Source organism: Nomascus leucogenys, chromosome 5 (genome assembly GCF_006542625.1).
Source record: "Nomascus leucogenys isolate Asia chromosome 5, Asia_NLE_v1, whole genome shotgun sequence".
Lineage (NCBI taxonomy): Eukaryota > Metazoa > Chordata > Mammalia > Primates > Hylobatidae > Nomascus > Nomascus leucogenys.
This window is the reverse complement of record NC_044385.1, coordinates 1,496,448-1,516,775: the sequence shown is the minus strand read 5'-3', so window position 1 is coordinate 1,516,775 and position 20,328 is coordinate 1,496,448. Positions and strand designations below refer to the sequence as shown.

The window sequence follows — 20,328 nt, the reverse complement described above, 5'->3', positions numbered from 1 at the left end:
CACTCTGGGAAGCCAAAGTGGGCGGATCACTTGAGGCTAGGAGTTTGAAGCCAGCCTGGCCAATATGGCAAAACCCCATCTCTACTAAAAATACAAAAATCAGCCAGGTGTGGTGGTGCATATCTGCAATCCCAGCTACTCAGAAGGCTGAGGCATGAGAATCACTTGAACCTGGGAGGTGGAGGTTGCAGTAAGCCAAGATTGCGCCACTGCACTCCAGCCTGGGCAACAGAGTGAGATCCTGTCTCAAAACAACAACAACAAACCTAATAAAGAACCAGAGGGCTGGGTGTGGTGGCTCATGCCTGTAATCCCAGTGCTTTGGGAGGCTGAGGCGGGCGGATCACGAGGTCAAGAGATCGAGACCATCCTGGCCAACGTGGTGAAACCCCGCCTCTACTAAAAATACAAAAATTAGCTGGGCGTGGTGGCGCACACCTGTAGTCCCAGCTACTCGGGAGGCTGAGGCAAGAGAATCACTTGAACCTGGGAGGCGGAGGTTGCAATGAGCCAAGATTGTGCCACTGCACTCCAGCCTGACGACAGAGTGGGACTCCGTCTCAAACCCAGAATATATAAAGAACTTTTACAAGTCAATAATAGAAATAAAGACAATTTATTTTAAAAATGGGCAGGGGGTGTAATCCCAGCACTTTGGGAGGTCGAGGCAGGTGGATCACTCGAGGTCAGGAGTTTGAGACCAGCCTGACCAACATGGAGAAACCCTGTCTCCACTAAAAATACAAAATTAGCTGGGCGTGGTGGCAGATGCCATAATCCCAGCTACTCGGGAAGCTGAGGCAGCAGAATCACTTGAACCCAGGAGGTGGAGGTTGCAGTGAGCCGAGTTGGCACCATTGCACTCCAGCCCGGGCAACAGTGCAAGACTCTGTCTCAAAACAAAACAAAACAAAAAAGGCAGGGGATGAGAAGAGACAAATCTTCTGTGTGGAAGAATTCCAGATAATTTATGTAGCTTCTCCGCATTTATGTGCAAGCAGCTGTGTGTGTGACTGTGTTAATGTGTTTGTGTGTATGTGTGAGTGTGACTGTGTTAGTGTGACTGTTAATGTGTGTGTGTATAAGCATCTGTTGATTGTGTTCGTGTGTGTGTTTGTGTATGTGCACAAATGAGTGTGTGTGTGGTGTGTGTTTGTGTCTGTGCATGTGCTTGAACGGGTGTGATTGTGTTTGTGTGTCACCCTCTGGGAGAGGGAGCATAAACTGACAGTGGAGAAACCTGGCGAACACTGCCTCAGCCAGGTGTTCAAGTCAACATCAACCCTGGTAAATCATGTTGACAGTGCGTAGCCCCGATGTGATATGATATGATAAGAACAGCACTTTACCCCTGTGGTCTCTTTCCAAAACCCATAACCCCAGTTTAATAATGAGAAAAACATGAGATAAATTCCAGTAGAGGGGTACTCTACAAAATGCCTGACTAGTACTCCTCAAAACCGTCAAGGTTATCAGAGACAAGGAAAGTGTGAGAAACTGTCGCAGCCAGAAGAAGCCGAGGGAGACCTAACAACCAAATGTAATCCTGGATGGGATCCTGGAGCAGAAAAAGGGCTTTAGTAAAAACCAAGGGAATCAGAATGAACTGTGAACTTTAGTGAATTAAGTCATATGTCAGTACTGGTTCATTAATTGTAACCACTGTGCATGTAAAAGATGTTAAAAATAGAGAAAACTCAGTAAACTATCGCAAGGACAAAAAACCAAACACTGCATGTTCTCACTCATAGGTGGGAATTGAACAATGAGAACTCATGGACACAGGAAGGGGAACATCACACTCCGGGGACTGTTGTGGGGTGGGGGGAGGGGGGAGGGACAGCATTAGGAGATATACCTAATGCTAAATGACGAGTTAATGGGTGCAGCAAAACAACATGGCACATGGATACATATGTAACAAACCTGCACATTGTGCACATGTACCCTAAAACCTAAGTATAATAATAAAAAAAAAGATTAACAAAAAATAGAGAAAACTGGGTTTCAGGGTACTTGGGAACTCTCTACTATTCAATTTTTCTGTGAATCTTAAACTGTTTTTATTTAAACAGTAATTTCCAAAAATAGGCAGAAGATCAGAGCAGACATTATTACCCTGTGCCCTCTGCCATCATCTCCTTCCCTGCTTTCTGTCTGTACATGTTTAGAGCTTTATGTCTGTGATGATGTTCATCTGGGTAATGCTGTTGTGGGGTGATTTTTTTTTTGCTTTCTATTTTTTATATTTAATTTTTTATAATAGGCATTACTTTTATATTTAAAAGTCATTCTAAAAAAATTAAGTGTCATAAAGTCAGATGAGCATCTCTTCCGTACCACCTGGTGCACAGTAGGCTCTGTATTTGCCGAATAATTCAAAAAATATTTTGACAGTTCATGTTTTGCTGCAGAGCCACATTGGTTAGCATTTTCAAAGTTCGATTGCTTTGTTTTTAAAGATAAATTATTTAATACTGGTCTATGTCTTTCTGCATAACTCTAATTAAAATTCTTATCCTGGATTTTTTAGTTTCTAGAACTAATGCAATTGAAGTATCATGAGAAAGCTGCAGACAAAAGGGTTTATATCATTGGAAGCAGCGGCTTTGACTCCATTCCGGCAGATCTGGGAGTAATATATACCAGAAATAAAATGAATGGTAATTATTGATCAATAAGCAATAATGGAATTTAACAGTACAGTGCAAAGGCTTCATGTTTGTAACTGTGGTGAACTAAAATCTAGTTGAAAAAAGAAACATAGCCATGAATGGGTAAAATATTAAAACACATGTTTTGTTTTTAATGTAGCTGCACTTTTAATAAAATGCTATTGAGACTATTGTTGAGACATGGATAATACTGTATTTTACAGTGAAATATTATTGTCTCAGTATAGTTTGGTTTGAACTGTAAAATTTTGAGAAAACAACTTTGGCAACCAGTATAAATTCAAACTTGCTTTCTGTAGGAATCAGCACATTTTAAAGCATGATTTATATATTATAGTTAAAAGGTTTAAAATTTTTAACCATGAAAGCTAGAAAGTATTGAACACAGAATCGGAGACAGTTATTTAAGAATGGAGAAAATAATCAATGTTACAATAAAATATTTGAAGTTATTAATGTTTTGCATATTTAAGAGTGTCTGGTTTAGAAAATTACCTGAGCAGGGCATGGTGGCTCGCACCCATAATCTTAGCTACTTGGGAGGGTTAGGCAGCAGGATCTCTCGAAGCCAAAAGTTCAGGACCAGTCTGGGCAACATAGCAAGAGTCGGCTCTAAAAAATAAAAAAAAATTAGCCAGGTGTGGTGGTGCACAGCTGTAGTCAGTTCCAGCTCCTCAGGAGGCTGAGGTGGGAGGATCACTTGAGCCTAGGAGTTTGAGGCTATACTAAGCTATGATTGCAGCACTGCACTCTAGCCTGGGTTACAGAGTGAGACCTTGTCTCTTAGAAAAAAGTTAAAAAAAACCTGAAACAGGTAACTTCAGTGCCATATAAAGTGTTCCAGACTTAAAAAATTGGAAAATGTTCCAGCATATATTGAAAAGTTAGCATAACTATGAAACCAAAGTCCAACAAAGATAGCACACACACACACAAAAAGCTACAAATCTTGCTTGTGAAATTAGAAGTAAAAAGAAAATACTATATAAAATTTTAATAAATCCAGTGCCATTTAAAAAAGTTTTTCAAGAGACAGGATCTTGCTCTGCCATAGCTCACTGTAACGAACACATGGGCTCAGGCAGTGCAACCTCCACAACCTCCTAAGTAGCTAGGACTGCAGGCTTATGCCACCATACCCAACTAATTTTATAAAATTTTTGTAGACATGAGGTCTTACTGTGTTGCCCAAGCTGGTCTTGAACTCCTGGCCTCAGGTGATCCTCCCACCTTGGCCTCGCAGAGTGCTGAGATTACAGACGTGAGCCACCATGCCCAGCTCATCCAGTGGCATTTTAGAAGAACAATATATTGAGACCAAGGTTTAGCATTAGGAAGTTATATAATCATATCAGAGGTGAACAGCTATATGCCCATCTCAAAAAATGATTTGAAAATTGAGAATTCACACCATTTACTGATTTTACATTTTTAGGAATAGAATAGTTTCTTACATAATAAATGTCAGGGCTGGGCACGGTGGCTCATGCCTGTAATCCCAGCACTTTGGGAGGCCAAGGCGGGTGGATCACCTGAGGTCAGGAGTTCGAGACCAGCCTGGCCAACGTGGTGAAACCTTGTCTCTACTAAAAATACAAAAAAATTAGCCAGGCGTGGTGGCAGGCATCTGTAGTCCCAGCTACTCGAGAGGCTGAGGCAGGAGAATCGCTTGAACCCGGGAGGCGGAGGTTGCAGTGAGCTGAGATTGCACCACCGCACTCCAGCCTGGGCGACGGAGACTCCGTCTCGAATGAATGAATGAATGAATGAATGAATGTCAGAAGGCAGTAGCTGTATCATAGTTAATGAATGGTGAAACACTAGAACCGTTACAATTAAAAAGTGAAATGTGAATTGAACATCTTCAAAATATTCAGTGTTCCAATCCTTAGACCTAATATGTCTCCATTTATTAAAATAATGCTTTAAAGTCTGTGAAGTTTAGAAGTTTTCTTCATGATAATCCTGTTTCTTAAGGTTGTTCTCTGCTTTTATTTTGAATAAGACTTTTTTGCCTTCATAAGGGAGAAATATTAGTTTAAGGTTTGTTTAAAAATTTTTTTCAGATACTGACATCTGGAAGTCAGCATTTTAGCAAATACACCAGCTGATTGTTGATGCAGGTGGTCCACTTTTATTAGATTTCTGCTTTAGGTGTTCTGTGTTCTTTCTGTGGATTGGGTTAGATCACAGAGCTGTACACTCAGGCCACATTCTTTTAGTAACCATCAGAATCGCCTCTAGTGAGTTATACTTTAATGATCTGTTTTTTTATTTTTGTCTGTGGTCAGACTAATGACATTTATCTGGCTGTAGTTCTCATCTGCTATAACAGCTTTGTTGATGACGTGGTTATTTATTATTTTGCTTGGTGTCAACTTTGTAAGGCCCCATGTTTAATTTTCTCTTAAAATTAAAACCAGGAGCATTGTCTCTTAAGGAATGAATATATTTCATTTATCAGATTTTGAGAATTAGCCATTATATTTTTCTTTTGCCTCTTTGTTCTTGAGAAACTCAATAGTTAATTAAATACTTAACCACTGTGCCTATGTATTAGTCTTCATGGTTAATATACTTGATGTCCCCTTTTTCCTGGCTTGGTTTCCAATTTTTTATTTTATACTTGTTTTTATTTCATTTTAGTAGTCTTGTTTTGAGTGTTTTATAAGCTATCACAAAGGGTGTTTTGATAGTTTTTGTGTACATTCATTTAAGCCACTGTTAATAAGCCTTTTGAAAGCTGTTATATTTTAAAGCAGAATAATTCCCATGGATGTAACTTCTTTTTTTTTTTTTTTTTTTTTTTTGACAAGGTGTTCTTCTGTCACCTAGGCTGGAGTGCAGTGGCGTGATCATGGCTCACTGCAGCCTTGAACTCCTGGGCTCAAGTAGTCCTCTTACCCCAGCCTCCCTAGTAGGGTGATAGTAGTAGTCCCTAGGACTACAGATACATGCCACTGCAGCTGGCTAATTTAAAAAAAAAAAATTGGGGGCCGGGCATGATGGCCCACGCCTGAAATCCCAGCACTTTGGGAGGCCGAGGTGGGCAGATCACAAGGTCAGGAAATCGAGACCATCCTGGCCAACATGGTGAAACCCCGTCTCTACTAAAAATACAAAAATTAGCCGGGCGTGGTGGTACGTGCCTGTAATCCCAGCTGCTTGGGAGGCTGAGGCACGAGAATCGCTTGAACCCAGGAGGCGGAGGTTGCAATGAGCCGAGATCGCGCCACTACACTGCACTTCAGCCTGGGAGACAGACTCCATCTCAAAAAAAAAAAAAGAAAGTGACCCTCCTGCCTTGACCTCCCAAAATGCTGGGATTATAGGCGTGAGCCACCATGCCCAGCCTCATAGATCTGTTTGGTAAATGTGTCCTAAAGAGCCTTCCAGAATTCGAGTGAGCTCAATTGTTGCCTTATTGGGGGAGATTCTTACTGTCATCAGTTTTTAAATACTAGAAAAGATTCTGTCCGCACTAGCAGATAGAGTTTATGCTAGACTACTCTTTCTAATGGTTTACATGGCCATAGCTACTTCTGAAGTCTGTGTACAAAAACATATAAAACTGTTATCTGTACAGATTTTCTGTGTCAGCTGTAGGTTTAGAAAAGCTAGTCCCTAACTGAATACACATTGTTTATTATTACTTGCCCTAAATAATTTAGATTTTATTTTATTTTGCTTTTTACCATTTTCCTACTCTTTTAGGTACTTTGACTGCTGTGGAAAGTTTCCTGACTATACATTCAGGACCTGAGGTTGGTTTTTCGGTTTGTCTTGTGTTGTTTCAAGTTAATATTAAAAATATTTTGGAAATGATACATGTGTCTTTTATGTATGTATAATTTTTAATGTGTGAAAGTCACCATGTTTAATTTTTAAAAAGATACATTACCAAGATTACTTTGACTTAAAATATACTTTATTTTCTTTTTATTTTATTTAGTTTAATTAATTTATTTATTTATTTATTTTTGAGATGGAGTTACGCTCTTGTTGCCCAGGCTGGAGTGCAATGGCGTGGATCTCAGCTCAACGTAACCTCTGCCTCCTGGGTTCAAGCGATTCTCCTGCCTCAGCCTCCTGAGTAGCTGGGATTACAGACATGTACCACCATGCCCGGCTAATTTTTTTGTATTTTTAGTAGAGACGGGGTTCCTCCATGTTGGTCAGGCTGGTCTCGAACTCCTGACCTCAGGTGATCCGCCCACCTCAGCCTCCCAAAATGCTGGGATTACAGGTGTGAGCCCCCATGCCTGGCTGTTTTATTTTATTTTTTTGAGACAGGGTCTCACTCTGTTGCCCAGACTGGAGTGCAGTGATGCAATCTTGGCTCACTCAATCTCTGCCTCCCGGATTTAAGTGGTTCTCCTGCCTCAGCCACCTGAGTACCTGGGATTACAGGCATGTGCCGCCACACCTGGCTAATTTTTGTTTTTTGTCTTTTTTAGTAGAGTTGGTATTTTGCCATGTTGGCCAGGCTGGTCTCGAATTCTTGGCCTCAAGTGATCTGCCCGCCTTGGCTTCTCAAAGTGCTGGGATTACAGGCGTAAGCCACTGTGCCCGGCCCCTAAAATATAATTTCTTTTAAAAACAACTGCACAGTTCATTGTATTAGAATGAATTATCATGATCTCAACACTAAAGCTTTTATCACTGGTGCACAGTAAATGTTGTTGGCCAGGAAAATTTTCACCTTAGTGCAAGTCAGCGTAGTTTTATCACGCGCCTAACTTAGGTACTGTTGTGACCAAAAAGAGGTGTATGACGTAAATCTAGTCTTACTGAATCTACAGTCTATTTGGGAACGTAAGAGGTTGACATTGGGAACATAAGACAGTTGCATTTCTGGGAAAGGACCATGTTTTATGACAATACTTGTATTGCTGATAGTGCCTAACCCAGTTCTAGGTCTGCACTGTGGCTTCAGAAGTATTTGTTCTAAATTATATTCATTCAACAAATATTGTATAGCGGTGCAAATGCATATAGTAACTGTGCAAGAGAAAATGACATGTAAATGAGTAAGATGCAAACCCTGCCTTTAAAGTGTAATAATTTAGTTTGGCAGGAAAGAAAAGAAGTTTGTTATTAAAGAGATCAGATGAAATACTGTAGGATTCTGAGAATGGCAAATACATCTAACCTAAGAATCCAGAGATCAAGAACTTTCTGGAGAAGCTGGGATATAGACTGAATTTCAAGGGCTGGTGCTGTGGAGATGTGAAGGAAGAGGAAACAGTGTATCAAAGACAAAGGTGGGGTGGGGTGGGACGTGTTTAATAAGAGGAATGACTTCCTTCATCTAGACTGTGGGTTCAGATTAACGTAAAGAGGTATGTAAAATACGCTAAAATTTGTGGTTACACAGACTCTTTTTTTTTTTTTTTTTTTTTATTATACTTTAGGGTTTTAGGGTACATGTGCACAATGTGCAGGTTTGTTACATATGTATCCATGTGCCATGTTGATTTCCTGCACCCATTAACTCGTCATTTAGCATTAGGTGTATCTCCTAATGCTGTCCCTCCCCCCTCCCCCCACCCCACAACAGTCCCCGGAGTGTGATGTTCCCCTTCCTGTGTCCATGAGTTCTCATTGTTCAATTCCCACCTATGAGTGAGAACATGCAGAGTACCTAGCAATAGTCCCCTGTAACACCACCACGCACCTGCTCCAGGATGAACAAGGGCAGACTGATGGGTAAGCTCTGGAAAAGGCTTGGTTTCGCTGCACCCTGTTAAGTCTCCATGGAATGCTAACTTTTCCCTCTGCCGTGAAAGGCACGAGGTGAAGTTAATATCAGGGGCTGGAGGCTGGATGGCCCTCGGGGGCTGACCACAGGGCTCTTGACCTCAGGGAACAGCAGTGAAAGAGTCTTGCATGACTCATTGCCCCAGGCTGTGGGGTTCTGGAAGAGAGCTACCACACAGCTCATGCCCGGTCGTGAGAGGACCACCCAAGTGGAAAGGGGACAATTTGGGTATCTGGCCTGCCTGTTGCACAAGCATAACGGTTGCTTTTGTTTAGCATGCAAACAGAATATTTAATCCATTCCAGCCAAGCATTTGCATCCAGATACCCTGTTTCAATTGCTATAGTTTCTTTTAAATCTTTAACCTCTACAACAGCTACTTAGGTTTTATCATTGGGTATATAACGAGAGAAGGTTTGGCTAGTGGAGAACTTAGAAGAGGGAGAAGGGGGTGCAGGATGTGAGGAGGCAATGAAGCGCATTTCCAAGGATCCTATGGGGTCCTTCCTTGAGACTTCTACACCGTAGAAACGGCCTAATGAAGGGGAAGAATTCTGGGGAGCAGCAATGGTCATCTGTGCTGGATTACATTGGTTCAGCTGACCATGGGGACGGGAAACTCCTTTAGTAAAATGAATGTGGTTTTAAGAAACTGCAAGTACTAGTTGGGGCCATCCATCCTTGCTCTTTGGTTTTTCATAAAGCGTTGGACCAATTTCGGCAGAGAGGCTCTGCTCTAGAGGACAAGATTCCCAGTTCATACTGGACTCTTCGTCAAAGTCCTCCCAAACTAACTTAATTAACAGATTTCCAGTCTGAGGAGAGCTAGGAAGGATAAAGGTACTTTTCTGAAGTGGAGAGTTGCCTCTGGGTTGACAAATCTTCACAGGGCATCAGAAGGCAGGCGTCAAAAGTAATGGTTTGGGGTGAACTTGACCTGGTTAACACTAATAACGAGAGGACTAGCAATAGAAGGGGAAAAGAAAGATTTGCAACGTAAGAGGTTCAAACCTGTTTTCGCTTTAGCTTGGTTGGAGTTGGCCCTGGAATAGCTGTCCATGATTCTGGAGTGGGTGGTGCTCTTTTGACCCAGGTGTGATGAGTCCATCCTCTTTCTGCTGTTCAAACCGTGGTCTCGGTGCTTAGAAGCACTAGGTAGGGTCCTTCCCAAGCCGGTTCAAGTTTTCCTTCCCTTCAGCTTTTGACAATGACATGGTCCTCATGCTGATGTTGGTGTACTGGAAACTCTAGGGGTGGTACCTGTGCTAAAAGACCTGTAGTTCTGAGGGACGAGAAAGTGGAAGATAAACCAAATATATAATTTCTGAGGTACTCATCTTTTGTTTTGACAGTGGGAGTGTCAGCAGTGGAGTGCAAACAGGGCAACCTATACAACACTTCGTAAGGGGATAAGCCAACATCTTTCCGAGGGGCAGCTCGGATTCTCAGCAGGGCAGTGGGATGGCAGCTAGTCTGTGGCACCCGAGTCTCTAGACTAATTTGGTTAGGTGGCTTTTTTAGAGTTTGGTTCATTCTTTCCACTCTTCCTGATGAAGGTGGGTGCCAGGGAGTATGATATTCCCATGTTGTATCCAGTACCTGGGCTAATTTCTTAATGACATGTACAGTGAAATGAGTCCTGTTATCTGAATCAATGCTTTCTATTAATCTAAACCTGGCTATAGTATTTTTAACTAATGCCTTGACTACATTACTAGCAGTTGTACTTGAAAAGGGAATAGTTTCTACCCTACCAGTAAGGTGATCTAGTATTACTAATAAATACTTTAGCCGACCAACTGGAGGCATCTCTGTGTAATGAATCTGGATACTTTGGAATGGCCTTAAGCCTGGACTTTTTCCCCCAAGAGGTAATCTTTTTATAGTTTGTTTATTGGTTTTCTTACATACTGAGCAACTGTCTGTAACCTGTTTGGCCAGGGTATAAATTCCTGTGCACCCATAAACTCTGAGGACTGCGTCACACATGGCTTGGGGCCCCCAGTGGGTCCCTTGACGCAGCTGGAACAACATTTCTCTGATAAGGGGTTTGGATAACATTTCTCTCTTGTCTGCCAATATCCATTTTCCTTCAGAATTCTCTTTAACACCTATTTTTATTAATTTTTTAGACCAAAGAAACCCAAACACCATTTTGTATTTGACAATTACCAGATCAGCTAAATGTCACCTTTCTATTAGTGTGCTATTAATGTTAAACTCAATTTTAATAAAACCTTTTAGACATATTTATCCAATTTTAATGTCTGACCATAAGTTAAGATTTTTATAGATTCTTTTTAACCCTTTATACTTTTTGTTAAAGAACAAGTTAGTACTTTAAGAAAAACCCGTTGTGCTTTTATTTTAATGTCCAGTTTACAGAAACTTTAGCCAATATGTTTACACGCAGAATTTCCTTTACAATTAACTTTTCAAAACTTGCTTAAACCTTCAAAACAATTTTTAACCTTTTAATATAGGTAAAAATCCACATTCTTATGCCTCCTTATAATCCTTTTACCGAAAGTATATTTTGCTTTCCTTATACACCTTGCACATAAACTGTTTCTTCAATAGTTTTACATTCAGGAGGCCTAATTACTTTTAAATTATACAACATTTTTTGCATAAATTCCCTTTTATAACATTTTTTACGACTTTCACAGACGATCTTTGACATGCCTTAACTTTCTGACTTGTAAATATCCCTTTCTTTAAACAGCCAGTTAATTTACTTTAGGACAAGAATTTACCATATAAGATTCTTTTTACATAAATTCTCCTTTTTTTTTTGAGGTAGCTGGGACTACAGGCTCCCACCACCACGCCCGGCTAATTTCTTTTTTGTATTTTTTTAGTAGAGATGGGGTTTCACCATGTTAGCCAGGATGGTCTCGATCTCCTGACCTTGTGATCCACCCGCCTTGGCCTCCCAAAGTGCTGGGATTACAGGCGTGAGCCACCGCTCCTGGCTAATTCTCCTTTTTTTTTTTTTAATGTCAAAGATGATAACCATTCTTTTCCAAAGCAAACTTCCTTCATGTCTGTGGACTAGACTGTCTAAGGCCACGAGATTAGAAGTTAGGATAATACATGTTAGACTGTTAACTTTCAGCAAACTTTACTTTTGTTGAAAACCTTGTAAGTTTGGGATTTTAATTATGTGCTAGGTGTAGAGCCCAGGACCTAGGCAGAAGTGCAGATAAGGTCTGGTTTCTTGTAGCATTTAACTCCATGTGTCCTAGGCTTTCCCTAGCTGCAAAGCAGGCCAGTTGTACAGCTAAGAAACGGTAGCCTGTTTGGCTGTCTGATTAACAGCTCTAAGTTCTTGCACTAACCAGTATGAGCCATCTGGCTTCTTTACAGGCAGAATCGGAGTGTTATAGGGAGACATACAGGGTTTAAGCAGCCCATCACAGAGAAGGCCTTCAATTATCAATTATAGGTTTTAAATTTACCCTCGCTTTTAAAGGAATAGGGTATTGCTTTCTTTTTTCTACTTCCCCAGGGGTTTTTAATTTCTTTAATTTAACACGAATGGTAGGAATCTGTAACTTTCCTCGATTCCCGTCTTTTGACCATACCTTGGGATGAATGTGTTCTTTGCGGTGGGGAGCAAGTTTAGGGAGGGGAGGAATTTTCCCTAATCAATATAGAGGCGTAAGCCAAATTTTGGCACTAAATCGCTCTCTGATAAGTTTGTTCCTGCCTCTGGAATTAACAGAAATTTAATATGAGCTGATTTGCTTTTATATGTGACTTTTGTTCTTTTTCCCATTTGGGACATTCTCTTTTGAAGTGACCTATTTTTAATTTGAAACATTTGTTTTGTCCTCTTTCTCTCCCTTTGCCTCTCCCTCTTTGTCTCTGTCTCTCTCTCTGCCTCTCTGTCTCTTTCTCTGTCTTTGACTCTCTATCTCTCTCTCTCTTTGACTCTCTATCTCTCTCTCTCTCTCTGCCTCTCTCTCTCTTTCTCTTTGACTCTGTCTCTCTCTCCTTGACTCCTTCTGTTCCCTCTGTCAGTCTTTCTCCTCTAGGATTTTTTTTCTCTACCTTTGAGTCTCCTGGCTTTACTCTTTCATCCTCTTTATGTTGCCTGGAGAGTGGGGGTCTAGGTTCTTTACAGGTTCTGGCCCCTGGGTACTTTGTTGTATGGTAGACAGCAGAATTTTTGCTTTCTGCTTTTTTCTTCATCTCTTCTTACATACCCTTTTTGGGCTTCTCTTAGAAGCTCTTCTATAGGTTTATCTTTCCAGTTCTCTATCTTTTGTGATTTCTTGTTAATATCTGGCCAACTGTTAGTGACAAAATGCAGTTTTAACATTCCCTGCCCAAGAGGATTTTCGAGACCTAGACCAGCATATTTTCTCATTCATTCCTTGAATCTAAAAAATTTATAGGCGCTTCATCTTTCCCTTGCTGTATGTAAAATGTTCGGGTAAGATTCTGCGACACTGATTCTTTAATCCCCTTTATTATCAGTTCCCTAAGGTCCTGCGTATTTTCTTGAGGGGCTGCGTTGTTATTGTCCCACCTGAGGTTTTGGGCGGGAAATTTTTGATCCGCTGTAGGAACGTTTTGGCCAGAGGGGTGTTCACGTCGCAAGGCCCCCATAGCAGTTCTGCAGATCATGGCTCTTTCTTTCCCCGAGAAGAGGGGAAAGGGACGTTCTGAATATCCTTTTTACATTGCTCTATCTCACGTTGAAGTCCTTTTAGGGAAGAGTACTTAGGCTCGTGGTGAGTGGGCTCCTGGGAGAATTCCCAAGAGGCAGGGTTATAAGGAGGGGGACAATGGGGATAGGAGAAGGGTCTGGGACAGCAGCTGCTTTTTCTTGTTTTTGGTCCTTTCATTATCCTTCTAGTATTTTAACATGAGACCTAGGGGGCTGTCAAGGCGAACATCCTTGTTATCTTTGTCCTTCTCGGTCCCATGTTGGGTCTGGTTAGGCCCAAGCTCTCATCTTAGAGATGACTCGCCTATCCTTTAGCGCCACCTGCTGGAGGCTCCTTGCACTCACACACACTTTCAACCCCCGCGGAATATCCGGACCACCAAGGAAATACTTGGCTGCTCCTGTGACGTTTCTTACCTTGGTCTGTGCACAGAGTTACCAGGTGGCTGCCGTATGTGAGCATCCCTTTCCCCAGGTCGCCGGTCAGTTTCTTTCCGCGTTGCCGAGAGTCCGGGTTTATTTGTCCCACGGGTGGGTCTTGATTCCTTACCCCTGAGGCCACTGCAACAAGGCAGTGGGGCATGCCTCCTCACGGGAGAGGACCGGACCCTTCCCCAGAGGAGAACGGGAATCCCAGGCAGGCCCCTACATTTGTTAGAAATAAATTCTCAGTGCCGCAAAAGAAATAGCACTCGAACATAAAGTTTTTCAGCAAGGCTGTAGCAGGACAAGCCGCAGACAAAACCCCTCAGACACCGAGTTAAAGAAGGAAGGCCTTTATTCGGCCGGGAGCTACGGCCAGACCCACGTCTCCAGCAGCCGAGCTCCCCGAGTGAGCAATTCCTGTCCCTTTTAAGGGCTCACAACTCTAAGGGGGTCCGAGTGAGAGGGTTGTGATCCATTGAGCAGGCAGGGGGTACCTGACTGTGGGCTGCATACTCCGGTAATTAGAACGGAACAGAATAGGACAGGGACTTTCCCAGTACTTTTTTAATGCAAATAACCGATTAGGTCAGGGGTCGATCTTTAACTACCAGGCCCAGGACGCGGTGCCGGGCTGTCTGCCTGTGGATTTCATTTCTGCCTTTTAGTTTTTCTTCTTTCTTTGGAGGATGAAATTGGGCATAAGACAGTATGAGGGGTGGTCTCCTCCCTTAAGGCAACTTTCTTCTGTGGAAGAGTGTGTCTGGTGGATGGAGCAATGGCGAGAGCACACCTGAACAAGGGAGGGGAAGGGGTTCTTATCCCTGACACAGGCAGCCCCTACTGCTGCGTCGTTCCCCTGTTGGCTAGGGTTGGACCACACAGTCTAAGCTAATTCCAATTGGCTATTTTAAAGAGAGCAGGGGTCCCAGCCAGAGTGATGGGGTGAGTAGCTTGGCAGGAAGGATGGTTACAGAACAGGTGACTCAGGATGACTAAGAACGGAGCAGATGACCAAGGATGACTAAAGTCAGAGCAGGTGACCAGGAGTGACTAAGGTCAGAGCAGGTGACCAGGAGTGACTAAGGTCAGAGCAGGTGACCAAGGATGACTAAAGTCAGAGCAGGTGACCAGGAGTGACTAAGGTCAGAGCAGGTGACCAAGGGTGACTAAGGTCAGAGCAGGTGACCAGGAGTGACTAAGGTCAGAGCAGGTGATAGAGGCTAGGAGGGGGTTGTTTACTGAAACTAGGGGCAAGGAGACGTAAAGAACAAGGGAGTTAAACTTTTAAAATAAAGAGCAAAGAACAGGGGAGCGGAACATACTGATACATTGGTTCTTGGAGAGGATCTCAGAACTCATTGTACTTAACAGTTTACAGGCTGAAACCTTTGAAGAGGAATTTATTACATCCTACATGGCCAACATGGTGGAACCCCATCTCTACTAAAAATACAAAAAATTAGCTGGGCGTGGTGGCAGGCACCTGTAATCCCAGCTAGTCTGGAGGCTGAGGCAGGAGAATCATTTGAACCCGGGAGGCGGAGGCTGCAGTGAGCTGAGATCACACCACTGCACACACTGCAGTGAGCTGAGATCGTGCTACTGCACTCCAGCCTGGGTGGCAGAGTGACACTCCCTCTCAAAAAAAAGTTTATTTTGCCAAGGTTGAGGACACACCCATCCCATGACACAGCCTCAGGAAGTTGTGACGACATGTGCCCAAGGTGGCTGGGACACAGCTTGGTTTTATACATTTTAGGGAGACATGAGGCATTAATCAATACATGTAAGAAGTACATTGGTTCGGTCTGGAAAGGCGGGGCAACTTGAAGCAAAGGCAGGAAGACTGGAAGTGGGGAGGGAGCTTCCAGGTCACAGACAGGTGAGACACAGCAGTTACATTCTTTCGAGTTTCTGATTAGCCTTTCCAAAGGAGGCAATCAGATAGGCATCTATCTCGGTGAGCGGAGGGGTGAAGTTGAATAGAATGGGAGGCAGGTTTGCCCTAAGCAGTTTTCAGCTAGAGTTTTCCTTAGTGATTCTGGGGCCCAAGATATTTTCCTTTCTCAGGAGTAATCAGAATCAGTCTATGATTCAATTTTTTTTTTTTTTTTTGAGATGGGGTCTCACTCTGTCGCCCAGGATGGAGTGCAGTAGCACGATCTCAGCTCACTGCAACCTCTACCTCCCCGGCTCAGGTGATTCTCCTGCCTCAGCCCCATGAGTAGCTGAGATTACAGGTGCGCACCACCACTCCCAGCTACAATTTTTTATATATAAATAAAAAGCTTAAGAGAAAAAGGATAAGGAGTAGTTGCAGAACAACAGTCTAGTGCCAGGCCTGGGCGACCTGTCAGGAAATTTGTTAAGCTTAAGATATGTCAGAATGTGACCATTGTTTTTTAACCACTTCCCTTGCTACCACCTATTCTACAGTCTACGCTCAACATAACAGCCGCTGTGATCCTTTTCAGACATAACCTAGACCGTGTCACTCCTCAGCTCAGAATTGCTGCATTCAGAAAGAAAGCCTAGTCCTTCGTAGTGTGAATGGTTGTAAATGATCGGGCCCCAGTTACCTCTCCAGTCTTCTCTCCCACACTTTGCCCCTGTTTGTTATCCACTGACACTGACTTCTGCTCCGCTCCTTGAACACACCTGCACACTCCTGCCCTAGGGCTTTTTTACTGGCTGTTTCCTTTGCCTGCACACAGTTCTCCCAGATATTTGCGTGACTAACTCCCTCAGCTCCGTCAAGTCTTTTCTGAAATGTCACTTTCCTAACTGAAGCCTGCCCTGACCATCCTATTTGAAATTGCAAACCAACTCCCTTGCCTGGCACTACCCGTTCATTTTATCTGCTGTCCTTTTTCCTTTTTGCTGTGGTACTTCCCACCTTCTAAATTCTATGTGTTATATTTTCTGTTGGCTTTATCACTCTCTGTAAATGTGAGCACCGCAAAAGGAGGAATCTTTCTCTATTTAATTCACTGAACATCTAGAACAGTGCTGGCCCCCTAATAGCATCTCAATAGTTGTTTGTTAAGTGAATTCAGTGGGCAAGGCTAGCGTAACTTTGATTTCAAAACCCTGCGAGAACAATTCCATAATGGAAAAAGTTCAGTCTAGTCTCACAGCAACGTAGATGTAAAAATCCTAAACAAAATTTAGTAAATTAAAAGTAGCGATATATACACAGAATAATATATTTTGACCAAGTTGGTTTTAGAGCAGGATTGCAAGGTTTGACACTGTATAATCTCTGTAATTTACCTCATTATCAGGCTAAAGTTAGAAAATCATATGATCGTGTCAGTAGAGAAAAGTAGATAGATAAAATGTAGTATCTAATCACGATTAAAATTTATAGCAAACTCACAATAGAAGGGAATATTATTTTTTTAAAAAGGCTATAACAACCTGGGCGTGGTAGTGTGCACCAGCAGTCTCAGCTACTTGGAGGGTGAGGCAGGGATAGCTTGAGCCCAGGAGTTCAAGGCCGCAGTAAGCTATGATCATACCACTGTATTCCAGCCTGAATGTCAGAGCAAGAGACCCCATCTCTTTAAAACAAACAAACAAAAATTGTAAGAAGTGTGATACCCAGTGTTTAACATGAAAAACTTTCGCTCTGACATCAGGAATAAGACATAGATGCCCACTATCATTACTTCAGCCAGATCCTAGCCAGGGGAGTACCGCAGGAAAACAGAAGTGAGCTGCAAATAGGTTAGAAAGGAAGAAACAAAACTGTTTTCTATGGATGATATAACTGTGAATGTAGAAAATTAAAAAGAACCTACAGATAACATTAGCATTAATAGAAGAGTTCTGCGAACTGCTGGAAAAACTCTTTTCCAAATAAGGTCATATTCTGAGGTGCTGGGGGTTAGGTCTTCAACATATCAAGTTCTGATTCTGGGTGGGAATGCAATTCAACCCATAACAGTGTCCTTCTAGGAATGTGTCCGTTTCACCTAGGTTATCTAATTTGTTGGCGTACACTTGTTCATAGTATTCCTTTAGACTCCTTTTTATTTCTATAAGGTTGGTAATAGTGTTCCCTCTTTTATTGCTGATTTTAGTAGTTTAGGTTTTCTTTCTCTTTTTTTTGGTCTGTCTAGCTAAAATGTGTCAGTTTTGTTGACCTCTTCAAAGAACCAACTTTTAGTTTTGTTGATTTTTCTATTCTGTTTCATTTATTTCCACAATAGTTTTTATTGTTCCTGGATATGAAATTAATATAAAAATCAGCTGTATTTCTGTATGCCAGCTACAGTTAGAAGGTGATTATTTTTGTAAAAAACACCATTTATGATAGCATTAAATAAATCAAGTACCTAAGAGTAAGTAATAGAAAGTGTACAAGATTTCTGTGAAGAAAACTGTAAACCTTTATTGAAGGACCATAAAGAAGACATAAATTGAAGGATCCAGCATATTCATGGATTAAAATATGAATCCATTTTGTAGTTAATTTTCTTTGAATTTGTTTATAATCTCATACAGTTCCCATCAAAATCACAAACAGGTTTTTTTTTCGTTTTTTTTTTATTATACTTTAGGTTTTAGGGTACATGTGCACAATGTGCTGGTTTGTTACATATGTATCCATGTGCCATGTTGATTTCCTGCACCCATTAACTCATCATTTAGCATTAGGTATATCTCCTAATGCTGTCCCTCCCCCCTCCCCCCAACCCCACAACAGTCCCCGGGGTGTGATGTTCCCCTTCCTGTGCCCATGAGTTCTCATTGTTCAATTCCCACCTATGAGTGAGAACATGCAGTGTTTGGTTTTTTGTCCTTGTGATAGTTTACTGAGAATGATGTTTTCCAGTTTCATCCATGTCCCTACAAAGGACATGAACTCATCATTTTTTATGGCTGCATAGTATTCCATGGTGTATATGTGCCACATTTTCTTAATCCAGTCTATTGTTGTTGGACATTGGGGTTGGTTCCAACTCTTTGCTATTGTGAATAGTGCCGCAATAAACATACGTGTGCATGTGTCTTTATAGCAGCATGATTTATAGTCCTTTGGGTATATACCCAGTAATGGGATGGCTGGGTCAAATGGTATTTCTAGTTCTAGATCCCTGAGGAATCGCCACACTGACTTCCACAATGGTTGAACTAGTTTACAGTCCCACCAACAGTGTAAAAGTGTTCCTATTTCTCCACATCCTCTCCAGCACCTGTTGTTTCCTGATTTTTTAATGATGGCCATTCTAACTGGTGTGAGATGGTATCTCACTGTGGTTTTGATTTGCATTTCTCTGATGGCCAGTGATGATGAGCATTTCTTCATGTGTTTTTTGGCTGCATAAATGTCTTCTTTTGAGAAGTGTCTGTTCATGTCCTTTGCCCACTTTTTGATGGGGTTGTTTGTTTTTTGCTTGTAAAACAAACAGATTTTTTTGTTTGTTTTGTTTTGATGTGCATCTTGACAAGCTGTTTCTAAAATGTATGTGGAAACTCAAAGGGCTGAGAACAGGCAAGATATTCTTGAAAGAGAATAAGGCAGAAAGACACTCTTGGATGTCAAGACCTGTTATTAAGTCAGTGTAAACGCTTGACATATGGTAAAGGGGCTTTTCCTACCATTTTTCTTTTCTTTTTACAAATCCACTTTTATTGGTATTTATTTACTTTTCACTAGTTCATATCCTTGAGGAGTACAGCATCACAGAGCCACTATGACTGGTGGCCTAAGCAGGAAGGCTGCTTTGGAATTAGGCACACATTGTGCCACTGTTTCTGTGGGCACACGTTACCTTTCTCCACGTTACTCTGGTTTTGTTTGGTTTGCTGCCAGGAGTCAGTATTATTCTTTGTACACATATCCGCATCTCCTGCCCAAACCAAATCTCATTTTATCTCAGCCATAAATACCTTCAGTTTTAAGAAGAGCTGTGTCCTCCCTTTGGTTCTGGAGATCCCGCTGACGGCAAAAATGGCCTTGGACCACAGCTTTCCAGGCATACTTGTCGTTTAGAATTCCTCCTCCCAGCAGGCCTCCAGGCTTCAAGATGGCAGGAACAGCAAGGGGGCTTTTCAGTAGATGATGCTGGGACAGTTGAGTATCTACTTGGAGAAAAAATGGAATTGGATTCATACTTTTGCACCCTGTACAAAAATCAAGTTTAGATGGATTATGGATGCCCTCACGGTTGGGAATGGCTTTTACAAAAAGACAAAGAGGCATTAAATGTAATGAAAAAGTGATACACTTGTGTACTTTTAAAATTGAGAATGTTTCCCAAAACACATGGTTAAGAAAGTCAGAAGGCTAGGTGCAGTGTAGGAGTTATTTACAACACAGGATAAATCCTGACATCACAATTTTGAGCATAAGAAGCCAAACGCTCAGTAATAAATCTTGCTTGATTGCATTTCTGTAAAGCTTAGAAACAGGCAAAACTAATTGTACTGTTTAGGGATGAATTCTTAGGTGATTAAACTCTAAAGAAAAGATTTTTTCTTGATTACTGTAAAGGCAGGACGGAAGGAGGGCCTTCTTAGTTGCTGGCTACATGTAGTTCTTGACCTGAATGTTTACATGTACGTTGGCTTTGTAACATACATGAATATACAATTTAATAAAATTGCATTAGGTACATCTGTATATTTTTCTGTGAAAGGCAAATAGTTTTTTTAATTGAATGTAATTTTTTCCTTTTTGATGGCTTAGTTGTATAAGAAAATATTTTTAGATTTTTAAAAAGCTGTTTTCTCCTGGTGTTTGGAATCTTCACATTTGTAGAGATTCACACAGGCCCTTT

At 41.7% G+C, this 20,328-nt stretch overlaps 1 protein-coding gene across 1 annotated transcript in view; it reads left to right on the top strand.

Annotated features, from left to right (window-relative positions):
- SCCPDH (saccharopine dehydrogenase (putative)) overlaps nt 1-20,328 on the top strand; it is a 48,089-nt gene that overhangs the window by 13,692 nt on the left and 14,069 nt on the right. Inside the window, exons 4-5 of the mRNA XM_003267342.4 lie at nt 2,534-2,663; nt 6,390-6,439. Of these exons, the coding sequence (XP_003267390.2) occupies nt 2,534-2,663; nt 6,390-6,439 (180 nt within the window). The remainder of the gene's footprint in view (nt 1-2,533; nt 2,664-6,389; nt 6,440-20,328) is intronic.